Source organism: Balaenoptera physalus, assembly GCF_965194825.1.
Source record: "Balaenoptera physalus genome assembly, chromosome: 1".
Taxonomy (NCBI): Eukaryota; Metazoa; Chordata; class Mammalia; order Artiodactyla; family Balaenopteridae; genus Balaenoptera; species Balaenoptera physalus.
In genome coordinates, this window is record NC_138882.1 from 145,285,713 (window position 1) to 145,308,829 (window position 23,117).

Consider the following 23,117-nt stretch of genomic DNA (forward strand, 5'->3'; position numbering starts at 1 on the left):
GGACCAAGGGAAACTTATGGAGCTCATCTATTGGGTTGTACAGAATGTGAACAGTTCCTCACTGACACTGAATAAAGAGAAAACCCTAATATATGAGGCCTAATTTTCAAAAATACTGCAGAACAGGGAGGTGTAATTATGATCCCACAGACTCCAAATAACAGCAAATTTTTGGAAATGATTTACTCTAGAAATTAGAAAACATTTAGAAAGCTACTGGTGTTCTCTATAGGATATAAGGAGCCATGTCTCTGTTGAAATAAACTGTAAAGTAATAAGCATAATGAGATTAAAAATGAAATGTAAAAAGCACTAAAGTGAACAGAAGAAATTAAAATGAACTTGGTGAAATGTGGATAGTTTCAAGGAAACTGAAACTTCTACAGCATAATGAAGAGGTAACCAGGATTATGACTATGTTTGGTGATGGATGTTAACTAGATTTATTGTGATCATTTTGCAATATATACATATATCGAATCATTGTGCTGTACACTTGAAGTTAATATGTTATATGTCAATTATATCTCAATTTAAAAATTATAAGACAATCAAGGAAATCTGAATATTGTTAGATATTTAATGATATTAAGACATTTATGTTAAATGTTTAGGTCAACAAGCCTTTTCTTTGAAGGGTCACATAATAAATGTTAAAGGCTTTGTGGGTCTATAATCTGTTGCAACTATTCAACTATGTCATTGTGGCCTGAAAGCAGCCAAAAACAACACATAACAAATGGCCAGGGTGGTGTTTAAATAAAATATTATTTACAAAAGAAAAAGGGATAACTAGAAATCAATGAACAGCAAAATTAATGCTAGAGAAAATCTGGTGCATAATGTCAAACTTGAGAGGTTTCCACAAAATCTAGAGAAAAAGAACAGAAAAAAATGAAAACAGATAGTAGAGATAGAAGAATAAAAATAGAAATTGAACCTAAGAGGCCCTGAAATTGTGGAATAAGAAACTAGAAGAATTGGACAAGATATAAAACCAAAAGTCACAGCTGAAGAAATTTTGCAGAGATGGGAAAAAGAAAAACCCTCTGTGTACAGACTGAATGGATTCATTATGATCTAAACTAAATTAAGAAAAAAAGTATCCATGTCCCTCCTGACAAAACTTTTGTGCTACAGAGACAAAGAAAATTATTTAAGGATGCAGCCAAAACAAAATAAAACTAAACCAAAGCAAATAAATGAAAAAAATAATTATAAATGAATCCAAATCAGACTGACCTCAAACTTTAGCAATGTGGACAAGTGGAAAGGAGGAATCACTAATATGGAGGACCAACTATAAATTATACATGAATTTCTGACTGGGCAGAGGGTCAGCGCCCCTAACACACCCCAACCTCCAGTGCACTGATCAAGAGTCAACTGTAGTATGTTTCTTTCAATCTGGCATTTAAACACCATAATAAAGATGTTTAACTTACGGTAAAAAAAAAAAAAAACAACTTCTGCAATAGTAGATATCAGAAGACACTGAAACCATGTTCATGGAATTCCAAAGGGTGGGAAAAATGTAACTGAAACCAAGTTATATTACATTCATGTGTAAGGCCATAGAGTACAATGGTTAAGGGTGCAGGATTTGGAGTCAGACATTCAGGGTTTAAATCATGGCTCCTCCATTGATCAGCGTGTCCATAGGCAAGTCATTTACATGTCTAATAAGATGGTTGTCTCAATTAAATGAGAGAATGCACACAAAGTACTCAGAACGCTAATTTAAGGCCATTTTAACTTAAGTTTGGATGAAGTTAGAATTTGAACGCAGATCTGCCTGAATCTACAGTCAGGCTCACAGAGCTTGTCCTTCAATCCTGATCTCTCGGACTCAACATGAAGAGTTTGGCACCTGGTACTGTGATTAGAATTACACTGCCTTTTATGGCAACAAGAACCCACTCTCACACTTAAATTGTCAATGGCTCTTTGAAGGTCCTAGAGTCATATAAAGAGTATGGAATAAAGAAGGTATTTTATTAGAGGATCTAAAGGATTTCATTGGTCACTTAAGTCCTATATACCACTTAAATCAGGCAGTGTCCAAGTTCAGTACTTAGAAACATTTCCTGCAATTTCCCTCCCCTGCTATCAGCGAAAATTCAAGAAGGGGCAGGAGAGTTTCTGGTGCCATCTTGTCCAGAGCCCTTACTGAATATTTGCTAACTCCTAACAGTTCTGAAAAATAAATGTTATGCAATGTGGAAATATAAATGGATTTAGGTTTTTGTTGTGTTGTTGTTCAATGGGTCAGAAGATGCTGTAGGCATAAACCTGGCCCTCCTAAGAGGAGGGCATTGCAGGAAGTGTAGAAGACAGGAGATGCTTCTACTGCAGTTCATTTCCAGATCTGTGCTAATATCAGATCTTTATATGTTTATTAATATTCCTTAAGAGTGCTACTTCTCCAACTTTCTTTTCCCTGCCTAGCCTTTCAGCAGCTGATATAGTCATCAGCTTATCTGGCTTGTGGTTCTGTATACCTATGCCATATCTATTCTTGTGCCTAAAGTGACATGAAGCTCTGGAGGTCATATTTTCTATACTGACAAAGAACTTTTCTGATTTGTGATACCATGTATAGAAAAAGTTTTATGAGGTATAAGCAAAACAAACTAGTTATGTATCTAATGAATTTATGGAGGTTCCTTAAAAAACTAAAAATAGAGCTACCATATGATTCAACAATCCCACTCCTGGGCATATATCCAGAGAAAACCAGAATTTGAAAAAGGTACATACACCACAATGTTCATTGCAGCATTATTTACAATAGCCAGAAGGCAGAAGCAACCTAAATGTCCATCAACAGATGAATGGATAAAGAAGATGTCATGTATATATATATATATACAATGGAATATTACTCAACCATAAAAAAGAGTGAAATAATGCCATTTGCAGCAACATGGATAGACATGGAGATTATCTTACTAAGTGGAGTAAACCAGAGAAAGAGAAATATCATATGATATTGCTTATATGTGGAATCTTTAAACAAATGACACAATTGAACTTATATACAAAACAGAAATAGACCCACAGACATAGAAAAAAACTTATGGTTACCAAAGAGGAAGAGGTTGGGAGCAATAAATTAGGAGTTTGGGATTAACATGTGCACACTACTATGTATGAAACAGATAACCAACAAGGACCTACTGTATAGCACAGGGAACTATACTTAATATTTTGTAATAACCTATAAGGAAAAAGCATCTGAAAAAGAAAACTGAATAAAATAAAACTGAATAACCTTGCTATACACCTGAAATTAACACAACACTGTAAATCAACTATACTTCTGTTAAAAAATAAATAAAAATAAAAAGAATAAAATCACATGGCATTAAAACTCTCCTAGAAAACACAGGACATATTCTCACAATTGGCTCTTTATATTTGCTTGACTTCTGATGGGCAAAGAGGTGATAAAAATTCTTATCAGTTGTAGTTTGGTTGCTAGAAGCAGAAACTGTTTTTTGCTAACATAAGCAAAAAGAAATATTTTTGAAAGGATATGGAGTTACACACAAAATCAGGGGACATGAAACTTCAGGAAGCACCAGAAACAAAAGTTAATAAGAGACACAGAGACAGAGAGTGGGAGAGAGGGAAGAAGGGAGGGAGGGAGGGATAGGGAAAGTGAAGTGATAGATTGAGATTAATTAGACTGAGTGGGTCACAACATTGTCTAGGGAAGGGTATGGGACATTGATTGTAGCCCATTACCCCAAAGAAACATATTTTTATATAAATGGAGAATGGATGTTGGGCAAGCAAATATAAGTGATTCTCACTACCAAAGTGTTCCTAAAGTACTTGTAAGTTTTAAATGACTCCCTGATTGTCAAATGCTCACACATTCTTCAATGCAATTTCTGCTTGGGGACTTCACTAAATATTATCTATTTGCACTTAGCACCCATTTCTATCCCCTTCTATGTTCTTTCCTATGTTGTAATACTTCCCACACTTAGGAAGGCTAAAAAGAACATTTCCAAAGCTCCCTTGACATTGAGGTTCTGGAATTGATTTAAGTTCCATCACTGAGATGCAATTGCATGAGATTTGAAAGGCAGGAAGACTGGGGAGAGGGGCAGGGACATTATACGTATTTATTGTTTTTCTGCAGTAGTAGCAACTCCAATAACCCTGGCAGACATCAGTTTTTCTGGTGGCCAGAATGCCCTATATACTGCCTAATCACCAAACTCATGGCCAAGGGCACCTGAGACGTCAGCCAGAATTTCCTGCAGTTCTCTGGACTCTGGACTACATCTTCTGAGACCTAACCCTTAGCCCAGCAGCAGACACCAGCCTCCATTCTACTAGCCCCTGCAATAATTTTGTGGATGCCTAATTTCCATTTCTAGTAGAGACACCTAAAGTAGCTTGTGTTTCCTTCACTGCACCCCAAAAGATACAGACATCAGAAAACTCCTTTAATATCACTATCTGTATAAACTTTAAGCTTTATTGCACATTATTCCAGAGCTTCCCACATTGATCACAGGTATTATGTTTCCTTTTCTTTCACAGATGGCAGAATTTTGTTGAGTTGTTGAGCAGAGCTTCATCTTATTTGTCATCTGATTTACTTCCCGGTGAGTTTGGTTATTTTGTTCCTCGAGAGACCTCCTATTCCCAGGGCTCTAGTGATGCTGTGACTTAGCCCCAATGGTTTGTTTGTTGGGTTTCATCTCATTGCTCCCAGAAATATAAATGGCTTACCAGTGAAGAAAAAATAAGAGTGAAGTTTGCCTTGATGGCTATCCTTTAGGTCAGTTGGGTTGTAAAAGGCATAATTCTCCAAGCTGTATTATATCATGAATCAGTCTCTAGTGATAGCCCTTTGAGAAGGATGTAGTACATTTATAAAAGAAGTCGATATTACTTATTAGAATTTCAGTTGTACAGTCCCTTAGATCTGAGAATCCTGTAGCTAGGTACTTATTCTACTAATATCTCACCAAAGAACTCTCCAAGATTTATAAATGTATGTTTAGTGAAACAACATTTTGTACACGTTTTAAAAGAGACTACTACAAGCAACTCTATGCCAATAAAATGGACAACCTGGAAGAAATGGACAAATTCTTAGAAAGGTATAACCTTCCAAGACTGAACCAGGAAGAAATAGAAAATATGAACAGACCAATCACAAATAATGAAATTGAAAATGTGATTAAAAATTTTCCAACAAACAAAAGTCTAGGACCAGATGGCTTCACAGGTGAATTCTATCAAACATTTAGAGAAGAGCTAACACCCATCCTTCTCAAACTCTTCCAAAAAATTGCAGAGGGAGGAACACTCCCAAACTCATTCTATGAGTCCACCATCACCCTGATACCAAAACCAGACAAAGATACTACAAAGAAGGAAATTACAGACCAATATCACTGATGAATATAGATGCAAAAATCCTCAACAAAATACTAGCAAACAGAATCCAACAACACATTAAAAGGATCATACACCATGATCAAGTGGGATTTATCCCAGGGATGCAAGGATTCTTCAATATATGCAAATCAATGAATGTGATACACCATATTAACAAATTGAAGAATAAAAACCATATGACCATCTCAATAGATGCAGAAAAAGCTTTTGACAAAATTCAACACCCATTTATGATAAAAACTCTCCAGAAAGTGGGCATAGGGGGAACTTTCCTCAACATAATAAAGGCCATATACAACAAACCCACAGCAAATATCATTCTCAATGGTGAAAAAATGAAAGCATTTCCTCTCAGATAAGGAACAAGACAAAGATGTACACTCTTGCCACTATTATGCAACATAGTTTTGGAAGTCCTAGCCATGGCAATCACAGAAGAAAAAGAAATAAAAGGAATCCAAATTGGAAAAGAAGAAGTAAAATGGCCACTGTTTGCAGATGACATGATACTATACATAGAAAATCCTAAAGATGCCACCAGAAGACTACTAGAGCTAATCAATGAATTTGGTAAAGCTGCAGGATACAAAATTAATGGACAGAAATCTCTTGCATTCCTATATATTAACAATGAAAGATCAGAAAGAGAAATTAAGGAAACGATCCCATTCACCATTGCAACAAAAAGAATAAAATACCTAGGAATAAACCTACCTAAGGAGGTAAAAGACCTATACTCAGAAAACTATAAGACACTGATGAAAGAAATCAAAGATGACACAAACAGATGGAGAGATATACCATATTCTTGGATTGAAAGAATCAATATTGTGAAAATGACTATGCTACCCAAAGCAATCTACAAATTCAACGCAATCTCTATCAAATTACCAATGGCATTTTTTATATAACTAGGACAAAAAAAATCTTAAAATTTGTATGGAGACACAAAAGACCGTGAAAAGCCAGATCAATCTTGGGGGAAAAAAAACGGAGCTAGAGGAATCAGACTCCCTGACTTCAGACTATACTACAAAGCTACAGTAATCAAGACAATATGGTACTGGCACAAAAACAGAAATACAGATCAATGCAACAGGAGAGAAAGCCCAAAGATAAACCCATGCACCTATGGTCAACTAATCTATGACAAAGGACCAAGGATATACAATGGAGGAAAGACAGTCTCTTCAATAAGTGGTGCTTGGAAAACTGGACAGCTACATGTAAAAGAATGAAATTAGAACACTCCCTAGCACCATACACAAAAATAAACTCAAAATGGATTAAAGACCTAAATGTAAGACCAGACACTATAAAACTCTTAGAGGAAAACATAGGAAGAACACTCTTTGACATAAATCACAGCAAGATCCTTTTTGACCCACCTCCTACAGTAATGGAAATAAAAACAAAAATAAACAAATGGGACCTAATGAATCTTAAAATTATTAATTATTACAGAAATGCAAATCAAAACTACAATGAGGTATCACCTCACACCAGTTAGAATGAGCATCATCAGAAAATCTACAAACAACAAATGCTGGAGAGGGTGTGGAGAAAAGGGAACGGTCTTGCACTGTTGGTGGGAATGTAAATTGATACAGCCAGTGTGGAGAACAGTATGGAGGGTCCTTAAAAAAACTAAAAATAGAATTACCATATCACCCAACAATCCCACTACTGGGCATATACCAAGAGAAAAACATAATTCAAAAAGACACATGCACCCCAGTGTTCATTGCAGCACTATTTACAATAGCCAGGTCATGGAAGCAACCTAAATGCCCATTGACAGATGAATGGATAAAGAAGATGTGGTACATATATACAATGGAATATTACTCAGCCATAAAAAGGAACGAAATTGGGTCATTTGTAGAGATGTGGATGGACCTAGAGACTGTCATACAGAGTGAAGTAAGTCAGGAAGAGAAAAACAAATACTGTATATTAACGCATATATGTGGAATCTAGAAAACTGGTACAGATGAACCAGTTTGCAAGGCAGAAATAAAGACACAGATGTAAGAACAAACATATAGACACCAAGGCGGGAAAGCGGGGTCAGGGGCGGGGGCTTGAATTGGGAGACGGGGCTTATATACACTAATATGTATAAAATAGATAACTGATAAGAACCTAAAAGAAAAAAACAAGATGGAAACAATGAAAGGATCCTTCAGGCACCATTTAATTAAATTACAGTATATTCAATTGATAAAACTACACAGCTGTAAAATAACATGGCTGGTCTGATACAGGAAGATTTCCAAGACATATTATTAAGTGAAATGATAAAGATGAATTGGGCAAAATATTTAGCAATTAGCAAGTGTTAAATATGACAAGTGAAAAAATATGCATTGATATTAATCTGTTGTTGCAATTCTCTATTTACTACATCCATCAACTGTTTGCTGATTACCCTTTGGATCAATATACAAGGTACTGAGAATTTGGGGGGAAGCATAGTATATCAGTTTACATTCCAGTGGAAAAACCAGATACCTCACTAGGTATTTCAAACAGAGGGAATTTATAGCAGGTGACTGAGGGATTGGTTATTATCAATATTATTGATAGAAGACTGAAAGAGCAAAAAGAGGATGGTGAGTGTATTCATTTCCCTAGGGCATTTGTCATTAACAAAATACCACAAACTGGGTGGCTTAAAATAACAGAAATTTCTTCTCTCTTGGTTCTTAGACTAGAAGTCTGAAATCAAGGTGTCAGGAGGGCCATGCTACCTCTCAAGGCTCTAGGAAAGAGTCTTTCCTTGCCTCTTCCAGCTTCTGCTGGCCCCAAGCCTTCCTTGGCTTATGGCTGCATAATTGCAATCTCTGCCTCTGTCTTCACATGGCCTTCTTTCCTCTCTGCCTCTTTTTTGTCTCTGCATCTAATCCCCCTCTCTTTCTTTGTACAAAGACACTACTGTTCATTCAACTTCAGGCCCACCCAAATCCATAATGACATCACCTTAACTTGATTACATATAGAAGATGTTGTTTTCAAGCAAGGTCATATTTACAGGTTTCAGTGGTACCTACGTTAGGGGACACAATACAACCCATGACCATGAGGTAACCCAGAGATTAGTAACTGTAGGAAGCAGCTGCCATCCTTAGGGCTGAAGAAACATAGAAAAAGACATACTATTAGCAGAACCTAGAATCTCATAGGTGATTATGAGTCTGACAAACAAAAAGTTTAGGCAACATTACACTGTATAGAGTAACAGGAGCATCGTAGTACTGTTGTTGCATTGTTGTGATAGCCTGTTGCTTACTGAGAAACTTAATGTCTTGATCTCTTCCCATTTCAGTATTGCTGGAGCTATGATTATTAAATGCTGTTAGGCACTGAGTGGGCCATTTTGTTTGCATGTTCTCTAGCCCCATATGTAAGTGTCATGAAAGGAAAGAAGTGGCGTTATAAGAAAATAAAGACAGCTACTAATTTAGGGTGTGTAGAATTGTAAATTTTCTCATTCCCATTTTCACTCAAGGGTTCTATCATAACCTGATTAAACTGACTAATTTTATATATACTGCCTCATATTATAAAATTTATCACATTTGGAATCACAAAAATCCTGTGAACTTGTTTTTGCTGTCTGTATGATTATCACATAAAAACTTAATATTGATAAGTTAGACTTAGGAATAGAATGGACCTGTTGGCAGGATCAACTGGAAGACTAGATAAAATACAAAATACCATATGATCATCTCAATAGATGCAGAAAAATCTTTTGACAAAATTCAACACTGATTTATGATAAAAATTCTCCAGAAAGGGGACATAGAGGGAACCTACCTCAACATAATAAAGCCCATATATGACAAACCCACAGCAAACATCATTCTCAATGGTGAAAAACTGAAAGTGTTTCCTCTAAGGTCAGGAACAAAACAAGGATGTCCACTCTCGCCACTATTATTCAACATAGTTTTGGAAGTCCTAGCCACGGCAATCAGAGAAGAAAAAGAAATAAAAGGAATCCAAATTGGAAAAGAAGAAGTAAAACTGTCACTGTTTGTAGATTACATGATACTATACATAGAAAATCCTAAAGATGCTACAGGAAAACTACTAGAGCTCATTAATAAATTTGGTAAAGTTGCAGGATACAAAATTAATATACAGAAATCTCTTGCATTCGTATACACTAACAACAAAAGATCAGAAGAGAAATTAAGGAAACAATCCCATTCACCATTGCAACAAAAAGAATAAAATACCTAGGAATCAACCTACCTAAGGAGGCAAAAGACCTGTACTCAGAAAACTATCAGATAAGTTTTGATAAGATACTGATGAAAGAAATCAAAGACAACACAAACAGATGGAAAGATATACCATGCTCTCAGATTGGAAGAATCAATATTGTGAAAATGACTATATTACCCAAAGCAATCTACACATTCAATGCAATCCCTATCAAATTACCAATGACATTTCTCACAGAATTAGAACAAAAACTTTTACAACTTATATGGAATCACAAAAGACCTCGAATAGCCAAAGCAATCTTGAGAAAGAAAAATGGAGCTGGAGGAATCAGGCTCGCTGACTTCAGGCTATACTACAAAGCTACAGTCATCAAAACAGTATGGCACTGGCACAAAAACAAATACATATCAATGGAACAGGACACAAAGCCCAGAGATAAACCCACGCAACTTTGGTCACCTAATCTGTGACAAAGGAGGCAAGAATGTACAATGGAGGAAAGACAGGCTTTTCAATAAGTGGTGCTGGGAAAACTGGACAGCTACATGTAAAAGAATAAAATTAGAACACTCCCTAACACGATAAACAAAAATAAACTCAAGAGGAGCTTCAAGATGGTGGAAGAGTAAGACGTGGAGATCACCTTCCTCCCCACAAATACATCAGAAATACATCTACATGTGGAACAACCCCTACAGAACACCTACTGAACGCTGGCAGAAGACCTCAGACCTCCCAAAAGACAAGAAACTCCCCATGTACCTGGGTAGGGCAAAAGAAAAAAGAAACAGAGACAAAAGAATAGGGACGGGACCTGCACCAGTGGGAGGGAGCTGTGAAGGAGGAAAGGTTTCCACACACTAGAAGCCCCTTCGCGGGCAGAGACTGTGGGGGGTGGAGGGAGGAAGCTTCGGAGCCACGGAGCAGAACGCAAAAACAGGGATGCAAAGGGCAAAATGGAGAGATTCCCACACAGAGGATCGGTGCCGACCAGCAGTCACCAGCCCGTGAGGCTTTTCTGCTCACCTGCCGGGACGGGTGGGGGCTGGGAGCTGAGCTGGCTTCAGTTGGATCCCAGCGAGAGGACTGGGGTTGGCTGCGTAAACACAGCCTGAAGGGGCCTAGTGCACCACAGCTAGCTGAGAGGGAGTCCGGGAAAAAGTCTGGAGCTGCCAAAGAGGCAAGAGACTTTTTCTTGCCTCTTTTTGTTTTCTGGTGCATGAGGAGAGGGGATTAAGAGCGGCACTTAAAGGAGCTCCAGAGACGGGCGTGAGCCACGGCTATCAGCACGGACCCCAGAGACAGGCATGAGATGCTAAGGCTGCTGCTGCCACCACCAAGAAGCCTGTGTGCAAGCACAGGTCACTATCCACACCTCCCCTCCAGGGAGCCTGTGCAGCCCGCCACTGCCAGGGTCCCGTGATCCAGGGACAACTTCCCCAGGAGAATGCACGGCACACCTCAGGCTGTTGCAACGTCACATTGGCCTCTGCTGCCGCAGGCTCACCCCGCATCCATACCCCTCCCTCCCCCTGGCCTGAGTGAGCCAGAGCCCCTGAATCAGCTGCTCCTTTAAACCCGTCCTCTCTGAGCGAAGAACAGACACCCTCAGGTGACCTACATGCAGAGGCGGGGCCAAATCCAAAGCTGAACCCCGGGAGCTGTGCGAACAAAGAAGAGAAAGGGAAATCTCTCCCAGCAGCCTCAGGAGCAGCGGATTAAATCGCCACAATCAACTTGATGTACCCTGCATCTGTGGAATACCTGAAGAGACAACGAATCATCCCAAATTGGGGAGCTGGACTTTGGGAGCAATGATATATTATTTTTTCCCCTTTTTCTCTTTTTTTGAGTGTGCATGTGTATGCTTCTGTGTGTGATTTTCTCTGTATAGCTTTGCTTTTACCATTTATCCTAGGGTTCTGTCTGTCCATTTGTGTTTTTTTTTGTTTGTTTGTTTGTTTTTTTAATATAGTTTTTAGCTCTTGTTATCGTTGGTGGATTTGTTTTTCAGTTTGGCTCTCTTCTTCCTTTCTTTTTTTTAATACTTTTACATTTTTTTAATAATTATTTTTTTATTTTAATAACTTTATTTTATTTCATTTTGTTTTATTTTATTTTATATTTTCCTTTCTTTCTTTCTTTTTTAATCCCTTTTATTCTGAGCCGTGTGGATGACAGGCTCTTGGTGCTCCAGCCAGGGGTCAGGGCTGTGCCTCTGAGAAGGGAGAGCCAAGTTCAGGACATTGGTCCACCAGAGACCTCCCAGTTCCACGTAATATCAAACAGCGAAAATCTCCCACAGAACTCCATCTCAATGCCAAGACCAAGCTCCACTCAACAAACAACAAGCTACAGTGCTGGACACCCTATGCCAAACAACTAGCAAGACAGGAACACAACCCCACACAACAACAGAGAGGCTGCATAAAATCATAATAAGGTCACAGACACCCCAAAACACATCACCAGACGTGGACCTGCCCACAAGAAAGAGAAGATCCAGCCTCATCCACCAGAACACAGGCACTAGTCCCCTCCACCAGGAAGCCTACACAACCCACTGAACCAACCTTAGCCACTGGGGACAGACACCAAAAACAACGGGAACTATGAACCTTCAGCCTGTGAAAAGGGGACCTCAAACACAGTAAGTTAAGCAAAATGAGAAGACAGAGATGCACACAGCAGATGAAGGAGCAAGGTAAAATCCCACCAGACCTAATAAATGAAGAGGAAATAGGCAGTCTACCTGAAAAAGAATTCAGAATAATGATAGTAAAGATGATCCAAAATCTTAGAAATAGTATGGAAAAAATACAAGAAACGTTTAACAGGGACCTAGAAGAGCTAAAGATCAAACAAACAATGATGAACAACACAATAAATGAAATTTAAAATACTCTGGAAGGGATCAATAGCAGAATAACTGAGGCAAAAGAACAGATAAGTGACCTGGAAGATAAAATATTGGAAATAACTACTGCAGAGCAGAATAAAGAAAAAAGAATGAAAAGAATTGAGGACAGTCTCAGAGACATCTGGGACAACATTAAATGCACCAATATTCGAATTATAGGGGTCCCAGAAGAAGAAGAGAAAAAGAAAGGGACTGAGAAAATATTTGAAGAGATTATACTTGAAAACTTCCCTAATATGGGAAAGGAAATAGTTAATCAAGTCCAGGAAAAACAGAGAGTCCTGGGACTTCCCTGGTGGCGCAGTGGTTAAGAATCCACCTGCCAATGCAGGGGACATGGGTTCGAGCCCTGGTCCAGGAAGATCCCACATGCCGTGGAGCAACAAAGCCTGTGTGCCACAGCTACTGAGCCTGCACTCTGGAGCCTGCGAGCCACGACTACTGAGCCTGCGTGCTACAACTACTGAAGCCCACATGCCTAGAGCCCCTCCTCCGCAACAAGAGAAGCCCACGCAACGAGAAGCCCGCACACCACAACGAAGACCTGATGCAGCCAATGAATAAATAATTAAATAAAATTTATGAAAAAAACCCAAAAAAAACAGAGTCCCATACAGAATAAATCCAAGGAGAAACACGCCAAGACACATATTAATCAAACTATCAAAAATTAAATACAAAGAAAAAATATTAAAAGCAGCAAGGGAAAAACAACAAATAACATACAAGGTAATCCCCATAAGGTTAACAGCTGATCTTTCAGCAGAAACTCCGCAAGCCAGAAGGGAGTGGCAGGACATATTTGAAGTGATGAAAGGGAAAAACCTACAACCAAGATTACTCTACCCAGCAAGGATCTCACTCAGATTTAATGGAGAAATTAAAACTTTACAGACAACAAAAGCTAAGAGAATTGAGCACCACCAAACCAGCTTTACAACAAATGCTAAAGGAACTTCTCTAGGCAAGAAACACAAGACAAGGAAAACACCTACAATAACAAACCAAAAGCAATTAAGAAAATGGTAATAGGAACATACATATCGATAATTACCTTAAATGTAAATGGATTAAATGCTCCAACCAAAATACACAGACTGGCTGAATGGATACAAAAACAAGACCCGTATATATGCTGTCTACAAGAGACCCACTTCAGACATAGGGACACATACAGACTGAAAGTGAGGGGATGGAAAAAGATATTCCATGAAATGGAAATCAAAAGAAAGCTGGAGTAGCAATTCTCATATAAGAAAAAATAGACTTTAAAACAAAGACTATTACAAGAGACAAAGAAGGACACTACATAACGATCAACGGATCAATCCAAGAAGAAGATATAGCCATTGTAAATATTTATGCACCCAACATAGGAGCACCGCAATACATAAGGCAAATACTAACAGCCATAAAAGGGGAAATTGACAGTAACACAATCATAGTGGGGGACTTTAACACCCCACTTTCACCAATGGACAGATCATCCAAAATGAAAATAAATAAGAAAACACAAGCTTTAAATGATACATTAAACAAGAAGGACTTAATTGAAATTTATAGGACATTCCATACAAAAAACAACATTCCATGCAAAAACAACAACTTTCTTCTCAAGTGCTCATGGATCATTCACTGGGATAGATCATGTCTAGGGTCACAAATCAAGCCTTCGTAAATATAAGAAAATTGAAATCATATCAAGCATCTTCTCTGACCATAACGCTATGAGACTAGATATCAATTACAAGGAAAGGTCTGTAAAAAGTACAAACACATGGAGGCTAAACAATACACTACTTAATAACCAAGGGATCACTGAAGAAATCAAAGCGGAAATCAAAAAATACCTAGAAACAAATGACAATGAAAACACAATGACCCAAAACCTATGGGATGCAGCAAAAGCAGTTCTAAGAGGGAAGTTTATAGCAATAAAATCCTACCTTAAGAAACAAGAAACATCTCAAATAAACAACATAACCTTACACCTAAAGCAATTAGAGAAAGAACAAAAAGAACCCAAAGTTAGCAGAAGGAAAGAAATCAGAAAGATCAGATCAGAAATAAATGAAAGAGAAATGAAGGAATCAATAGCAGAGCTCAATAAAACTAAAAGCTAGTTCTTTGAGAAGATAAAAAAATTGATAAACCATTAGCCAGACTCATCAAGAAATAAAGGGAGAAGACTCAAGTCAATAGAATTAGAAATGAAAAAGGAGAAGTAACAACTGACACTGCAGAAATACAAAGGATCGTGAGAGATGACTACAAGCAACTATATGCCAATAAAATGGACAAACTCTTAGAAATGTACAACCTTCTAAGACTGAACCAGCAAGAAATAGAAAATATGAACAGACCAATCACAAGCACTGAAATTGAAACTGTGATTAAAAATCTTCCAACAAAAAAAGCCCAGGACCAGATGGCTTCACAGGTGAATTCTATCAAACATTTAGAGAAGCGCTAACACCTATTCTTCTCAAACTCTTCCAAAATATAGCAGAGGGAGGAACACTCCCAAACTCATTCTACAAGGCCACCATCACCCTGATACCAAAACCAGACAAAGATGTCACAAAGAAAGAAAACTACAGGCCAACATCACTGAAGAACATATATGCAAAATCCTTAACAAAATATTAGCAAACAGAATCCAACAACACATTAAAAGGATCATACACCATGATCAAGTGGGGTTTAACCCAGGAATGCAAGGACTCTTCAATATACGCAAATCAGTCAATGTGATACACCATATTAACAAACTGAAGGAGAAAAACTATGATCATCTCAATAGATGCAGAGAAAGCTTTCGACAAAATTCAACATGCATTTATGATAAAAACCCTCCAGAAAGTAGGCATAGAGGGAACTTTCCTCAACGTATTAAAGGCTATATGTGACAAACCCACAGCCAGCATCGTCCTCAGTGGTGAAAAACTGAAACCAATTCCACTAAGATCAGGAACAAGACAATATTGCCCACTCTCACCACTATTATTCAACATAGTTTTGGAAGTCCTAGCCACGGCAATCAGAGAAGAAAAAGAAATAAAAGGAATCTAAATTGGAAAAGAAGAAGTAAAGCTGTCACTGTTTGCAGATGACATGATACTCTACATAGAGAATCCTAAAGATGCTACCAGAAAACTACTAGAGCTAATCAATGAATTTGGTAAAGAAGCAGGATACAAAATTAATGCATGGAAATCTCTTGCATTCCTATACACTAATGATGAAAAATCTGAAAGTGAAATTAAGAAAACACTCCCATTTACCATTGCAACCAAAAGAATAAAATATCTAGGAATACACCAACCTAAGGAGACAAAAGACCTTTATGCAGAAAATTATAAGACACTGATGAAAGAAATTAAAGATAATACAAATAGATAGAGAGATATACCATGTTCTTGGATTGGAAGAATCAAAATTGTGAAAATGACTATACTACTCAAAGCAATCTACAGATCAATGCAATCCCTATCAAACTACCAATGGCATTTTTCACAGAACTAGAACAAAACATTTCACAATTTGTATGGAAACACAAAAGACCCCGAATAGCCAAAGCAATCTTGAGAAAGAAAAACGGAGCTGGAGGAATCAGGCTCCCTGACTTCAGACTATACTACAAAGCTACAGTAATCAAGACAGTATGGTACTGGCACACAAAAAGAAATATAGATCAATGGAACAGGATAGAAAGCCCAGAGATAAACCCACGCACATATGGTCACCTTATCTTTGATAAAGGAGGCAAGAATATACAGTGGAGAAAAGACAGCCTCTTCAATAAGTGGTGCTAGGAAAACTGGACAGCTACATGTAAAAGAATGAAATTAGAACACTCCCTAACACCATACACAAAAATAAACTCAAAATGGATTATAGAGCTAAATGTAAGGCCCGACACTATAAAACGCTTAGAGGAAAACATATGCAGAACACTCTATGATGACCTAAATCACAGCAAGATCCTTTTTGACCCACCTCCTAGAGAAATGGAAATAAAACCAAAAATAAACAAATGGGACCTAATGAAACTTAAAAGCTTTTGCACAGCAAAGGAAACCATAAACAAGACGAAAAGACAACCCTCAGAATGGGAGAATATATTTGCAAATAAAGCAACTGACAAAGGATTAATCTCCAAAATTTACAAGCAGCTCATGCAGCTCAATATCAAAAAAACAAACAACCCAATCCAAAAATGGGCAGAAGACCTAAATAGACATTTCTCCAAAGAAGATATACAGATTGCCAACAAACACATGATAGGATGTTCAACATCACTAATCATTAGAGAAATGCAAATCAAAACTATAATGAGATATCATCTCACATCACTCAGAAAGGCCAGCATCAAAAAATGTACAAACAATAAATGCTGGAGAGGGTGTGGAGAAAAGGGAACCCTCTTGCATTCTTGGTGGGAATGTAAATTGATACAGCCACTATGGAGAACAGAATGGAGGTTCCTTAAAAAACTACAAATAGAACTACCATACAACCCAGCAATCCCACTACTGGGCATATACCCTGAGAAAACCATAATTCAAAAACAGTCATGTACCACAATTTTTATTACAGCTCTATTTGCAATAGCCAGGACATGGAAGCAACCTAAGTGTCCATCAACAGATGAATGGATAAAGAAGATGTGGCACATATATGCAATGGAGTATTACTCAGCCATAAAAAGAAACGAAATTGAGTTATTTGTAGTGAGGTGGATGGACCTAGAGTCTGTCATACAGAGTGAAGTAAGTCAGAAGGAGAAAAACAAATACTGTATGCTAACACATATATATGGAATCTAAAAAAAAAAAAAATTGTCATGAAGAACCTAGGGGCAAGACGAGAATAAAGACGCAGATATACTAGAGAATGGACTTGAGGACACGGGGAGGGGGAAGGGTAAGCTGGGACAAAGTGAGAGAGTGGCATGGACATATGTACACTACCAAATGTAAAATAGATAGCTGGTGGGAAGCAGCTGCATAGCACAGGGAGATCAGCTCGATGCTTTGTGACCACCTAGAGGGGTGGGATAGAGAGGGTGGGAGGGATGGAGACGCAAGAGGGAAGAGATGTGGGGATGTGATATGTATAGCTGATTCACTTTGTTATAAAGCAGAAACTAACACACCATTGTAAAGCAATTATACTCCAATAAAGATGTTAAAATAAATAAATTAATTAATTAAATAAAATAAAAAATAAAAAAATAAACTCAAATTTAATTAAAGACCTAAATATAGGGCCAGACAGTATAAAACTTTTAGAGGAAAACAAAGGCAGAACACTCTTTGACATGAATCCCAGCAAGATCTTTTTTGACCCACCTCCTAGAGTAATGAAAATAAAAACAAAAATAAACAAATGGGATCTAAGTAAACTTAAAAGCTTTTGCACAGCAAGGAAACCATAAACAGCATGAAAAGACTACCCTCAGAATGGGAGAAAATATTTGCAACCGAAGCAACAAACAAGGGATCCATATCCAAAATATACAAACAGCTCATGCAGCTCAATATCAAAATAAATAAATAAAATAACAATCAAAAAATGGGCGGAATATCTAAATTGACATTTCTCCAAAGAAGATGTATGGGTGGCCAAAAAGCACATGAAAAGATGCTCAGCGTCACTCATTATTAGAGAAATGCAAATCAAAACTACAGTGAGGTATCATCTCACACCAGTCAGAATGGGCATCATCAAAAAATCTACAAAAAATAAATGCTGGAGAGGGTGTGGAGAAAAGGGAACGCTCTTACAGTGTTGATGGGAATGTAAATGGATACAGCACTATGGAGAACAGTACGGAGGTTCCTTAAAAAACTAAAAAGAGAATTAACATATGACCCAGCTATCCCACTACTGGATATACCCCCAGAAAACCATAATTCAAAAGGATACATGTGGGAGTTCCCTGGTGGCAAGGTGGTTAAGAATCTGCCTGCCAGTGCAGTGGACACGGGTTCGAGCCCTGGTCTGGGAAGATCCCACATGCCACGGAGCAACTAGGCGTATGCACCACAACTACTGAGCCTGTGCTCTACAGCCCACGAGCTACAACTACTGAGCCCGCATGCCACAACTACTGAAGCCCGCACACCTAGAGCCCATGCTCCATGACAAGAGAAGCCACCACAATGAGAAACCCACACACCGCAACAAAGAGTAGCCCCCTCTCACTGCAACTAGAGCCTGCATGCAGCAATGAAGACCCAAAGCTGCCAAAAAATAATTAATTAATTAATTAATTTAAAAAAGATACATGCACCCCAATGTTCATTGCAACACTATTTACAATAGCCAGGATATGGAGGCAACCTAAATGTCTATCAACAGAGGAATGGGGCTTCCCTGGTGGCACAGTGGTTGACAGTCCACCTGCCAATGCAGGGGACACGGGTTTGAGCCCTTGTCTGGGAGGATCCCGCATGCTGCGGAGCAACTGGGCCCGTGAGCCACAATTACTGAGCCTGCGCATCTGGAGCCTGTGCTCCACAGCAGGAGAGGCCGCGATAGTGAGGGGCCCATGCACCATGATGAAGAGTGGCCCCCACTTGCCACAACTGGAGAAAGCCCTCGCACAGAAACGAAGACCCAACACGGCCATAAATAAATAAATAAAATAAATTAATTAATTTTAAAAAAAACAGAAGAATGGATAAAGAAGATTTGGTACATATACACAATGGAATATTACTCAGCCATAAAAAATGCAAACTAATGCCATTTGCAACAACATGGATGGACCTAGAGATTGTCACACTGAGTGAAGTAAGTCAGACACAGAAGGACAAATATCATATGATACTGCTTATATGTGGGATCTAAAAAAGGGGTACAAATGAATTTATTTACAAAACAGAAGTAGAGTCATAAATGTGGAAAACAAACTTATGGGGACTTACCTGGTGGTGTAGCAGTTAAAAATCCGCCTGCCAATGGAGGGGACATGGGTTCAATCCCTGGTCCGGGAAGATCCCACATGCCGCAGAGCAACTAAGCCTATGTGCCTCAACTACTGAGCCTGTGCTCTAGAGCCTGTGAGCCACAACTACTGAGCCTGTGCATCACAACTACAGAAGCCTGCATGCCCTAGGGCCCACACGCCACAACTACTGAGCCCATGTACCACAAATACTGAAGTCTGTGCACCTAGAGCCCTGTGCTCCACAACAAGAGAAGCCATTGCAATGAGAAACTCACACACCACAATGAAGAGTAGCCCCTGCTCACCCCAACTAGAGAAAGCCCATGTGCAGCAACGAAGACCCAAGGCAGCCAAAAAAAAGAAAGAAAGAAAACAAACTTATGGTCATCAGGGGATAAGTGGGGTGAAGGATAAATTGGGAGATTGGGATTGACATATAGATACTACTATATATAAAATAGATAACTAATAAGAACCTGCTGTATAGCATAGGGAAGTCTCCTCAATACTCTGCAATGGCCTATACGGGAAAAGAATCTGAAAAAAAAGAGTGGATATATCTATATGTATAACTGATTCACTTTGCTGTACACCTGAAACTAACACAACATTGTAAATCAACTATACTCCAATAAAAATTTTTAAAAATGCAAAACAATATTTCTTTGAAAGCTATTGTTTGAAATTCAAATTGAACAACCAACAGAAAGAAGGAAAAACCCCTCTGTGGAAGACGTTAACATCTCATAAAATCTCTAAAATTATCCATACAAAATGTTCAGTTAGAAATGGTCATGAATGATACAAAACAGGACATGAATTTTCAAATAACTGTAATTAATATGTTTAAGAAAATGAATAAGATGGAGAATTTTCAGCCATTAATTTGAATCTATAAAAGGAATCAAATGGAATATCTAGAACTAAAAAATACAAAAACTAAATTTAAAAACTCAACAGATGGGTTTAATAGAAGATAGCTGAAGAGAGGATTAGTGAACTGGAATATCATTCAATAGGAAATATCCAGATTGAAGCATGAATGAGAAAAGATGATGGGATATACAAAAAAGAATGTATAAGAGACATATAGGAAATGGTGACACTATCCAACATATGTGTAATTAAGTCACAGAAGGAGAGGAGGAAGAGAATATAGATGAAGCAATATCTGAAGAAATTATGACTGAAAAATTTCCAAAAGTGATAAAAATATCTCAAGCCACAGATCCAAGAAATGATACAAACTCCCATGAAGACAAACACAAAAGAGCTTAGACTCCTCCAAACATGGTATGTTCTAAGATCTAAAGTAGTATTTTACAAAAATGAAATATGACCCCAACTTTGAATCTCTTCACAGTGGAGCCTGTGAAGTGAGGGAAAGAAAGAAGGAGAGCAGAAAGCATGAAGCAGGGCTATAGCATGACTACTGATGGGGGAAAATTAGGAGGGAATGCTGGTAGCCTCAGAGGTTCATTGATCCCCTCAAACATTTTCTGATGGCCCATCACTCAAGATAGCATAGAAAAATGGCTAAGAGCTTAACCTCCCTTTTATTAAGGAAAAAAAAAATCCATAGTAATTCCTAGTTAGAACTACTTATACTGAAGGGACAGAAAAGCCAACTCAGTTTGTTTAGACAATAAAGAGATTTGGTTTATGTAACTCAAAAGTCTTGCAGCAGCAAGAGCTATAGACATGGTTTGATCTAGCCATTCAAGTGTCAGATCAAGGATCTGCTCTCTTTCTGGCTCCCTGCTTGCTTTACCTGCTGTTGGCATCATCTTCAGCCTCTAAATGTTGGTGTCCCAACTGCTCTGGGCACTCCTGTAATAGCAAAATAGCTCTGGCAGCTATGTTCTTCATATATTCACAGCACTCTCTTTTGGGAGGTCCTGCCAAGAAGGAGAGAACTTTACTAGCTAAGAAACTGTAACAGATATCTCCTCTCATCTCAGAGACTCAGACTGTTTCATGTCCACCTTTGAACCAAGACTGTGATTCAGATACCAAAATAGTCTTCAACGAATCAGAAACCAAGATTGGAGTTGGAACTAAGGATCATTCCCACCAAACCACAGCACTGGGATGAGGGAGGGGTGGCCCCTACAAAGCAAGATATCACTAGAAGGGCATAATGAAGGGTCACATGCATGGCCCATAAGGCCCTTTAGTTCTGCAAATATCTAACCCACTTCTCTTCTCTTTTCATCCCGTGTCAGCTAGTCTCTTCTCTCAGCTATTGCTTGAATGCACCAAATACTCCCTCCCTTGAGGCCTTTGCCCTTGTGATAGCTTCTTCCTGGAATGATCTTTCCCCAGACATTTGCATGGCTTTCTCCCTTGTTTCTCCACTCTATTTAAATGTCACTTCATAGAGGCCTTTGGTGAATTCTCTATCTAAAATAGCAACTGCAATTACTTGCTACCCCCATCATTGGCTTTAGTTGTGTTTCTAGCACTTATCACTACTTGACGTTATTTTTCGTACCTACTTATTTGCCCTCACCACTGGAATGTACACTCCATGAGAAGATTCTGCCTTGTTCATTGTTGTATCATAATAAGCATTTAACAAATGTTTGTTGAGTGAGTGACTGGGTTAGAATCCCAACCTAACCCTACCTCTGTCATCTCAAGCAGATAACTGAAACTTTCATTGCTCAGTCTCCTCACCTGTCAAATGGAGATATTTCTACCTCACAGGGTTATTCTTCAGATTAAGTAAGAAAACATGTAGGAAATGTCTGACATTTATAGATATTCAACATATATATGTTTTCTTCTCACAAAAGCTTCATCCAGTAGGTCCAATGAGGCCATATTCTTTCTTTCTTTCTTTCTTTCTTTCTTTCTTTCTTTCTTTCTTTCTTTCTTTCTTTCTTTCTTCCTTCCTTCCTTCCTTTCTCTTTCTTTCTTTCTTTCTTCCTTCCTTCTTTCTTTCTTTTTCTTTCTTCCTCCCTTCCTTCCTTTCTTTCTTTCTTCTTTCTTTCTTTCTTTCTTTCTTCCTTCCTTCTTTCTTTCTTTCTTTCTTAGAAAGTATAGTTGATTTACAATGTTTCAGGTATACAGCAAAGTAATTCAGTTATTCATATATATATATAATATTTTTCAAATTCCTTTACACTATAGGTTATTACAAGATATTGAATATAGTTCCCTGTGCTATACAGTAGATCCTTGTTTATCTATTTTATATATAGTAGTGTATATCTGTTAATCCCGAATTACCAATTTATTCGTCCCTTTCCCCTTGCCCCTTTCCCCTTTGGTAGCCATAAGTTTGTTTTCTATGTCTGTGAGTCTATTTCTGTTTTATAAATAAGTTCATTTGTATCATTTTTTTAGATTCCACATATAAGTGATATCATATTATATTTGTCTTTCTCTACCTGACTTACTTCGCTTAGTATGATCATCTCTGGGTCCATCCATGTTGCTGCAAATGGCATTATTTCATTTTTTTAAGCCAGTTGTTATCTATTATGGCTTTACTTAATATAACCTGGGAATTTTTTAGGAGTCCCAAAGGGTTCTCACCCTAGAGATTCTGATATAATTGGTCTGGTG

General features: G+C 38.1%; 1 protein-coding gene across 1 annotated transcript in view; it reads left to right on the top strand.

The window, feature by feature from the left end:
- The window catches only part of LOC309640237 (uncharacterized protein C1orf87), a 123,206-nt gene that overhangs the window by 84,498 nt on the left and 15,591 nt on the right, over positions 1 to 23,117 (top strand). Inside the window, 1 exon segment of the mRNA XM_082418744.1 lies at positions 4,561 to 4,625. Within this exon segment, the coding sequence (XP_082274870.1) occupies positions 4,561 to 4,625 (65 nt within the window).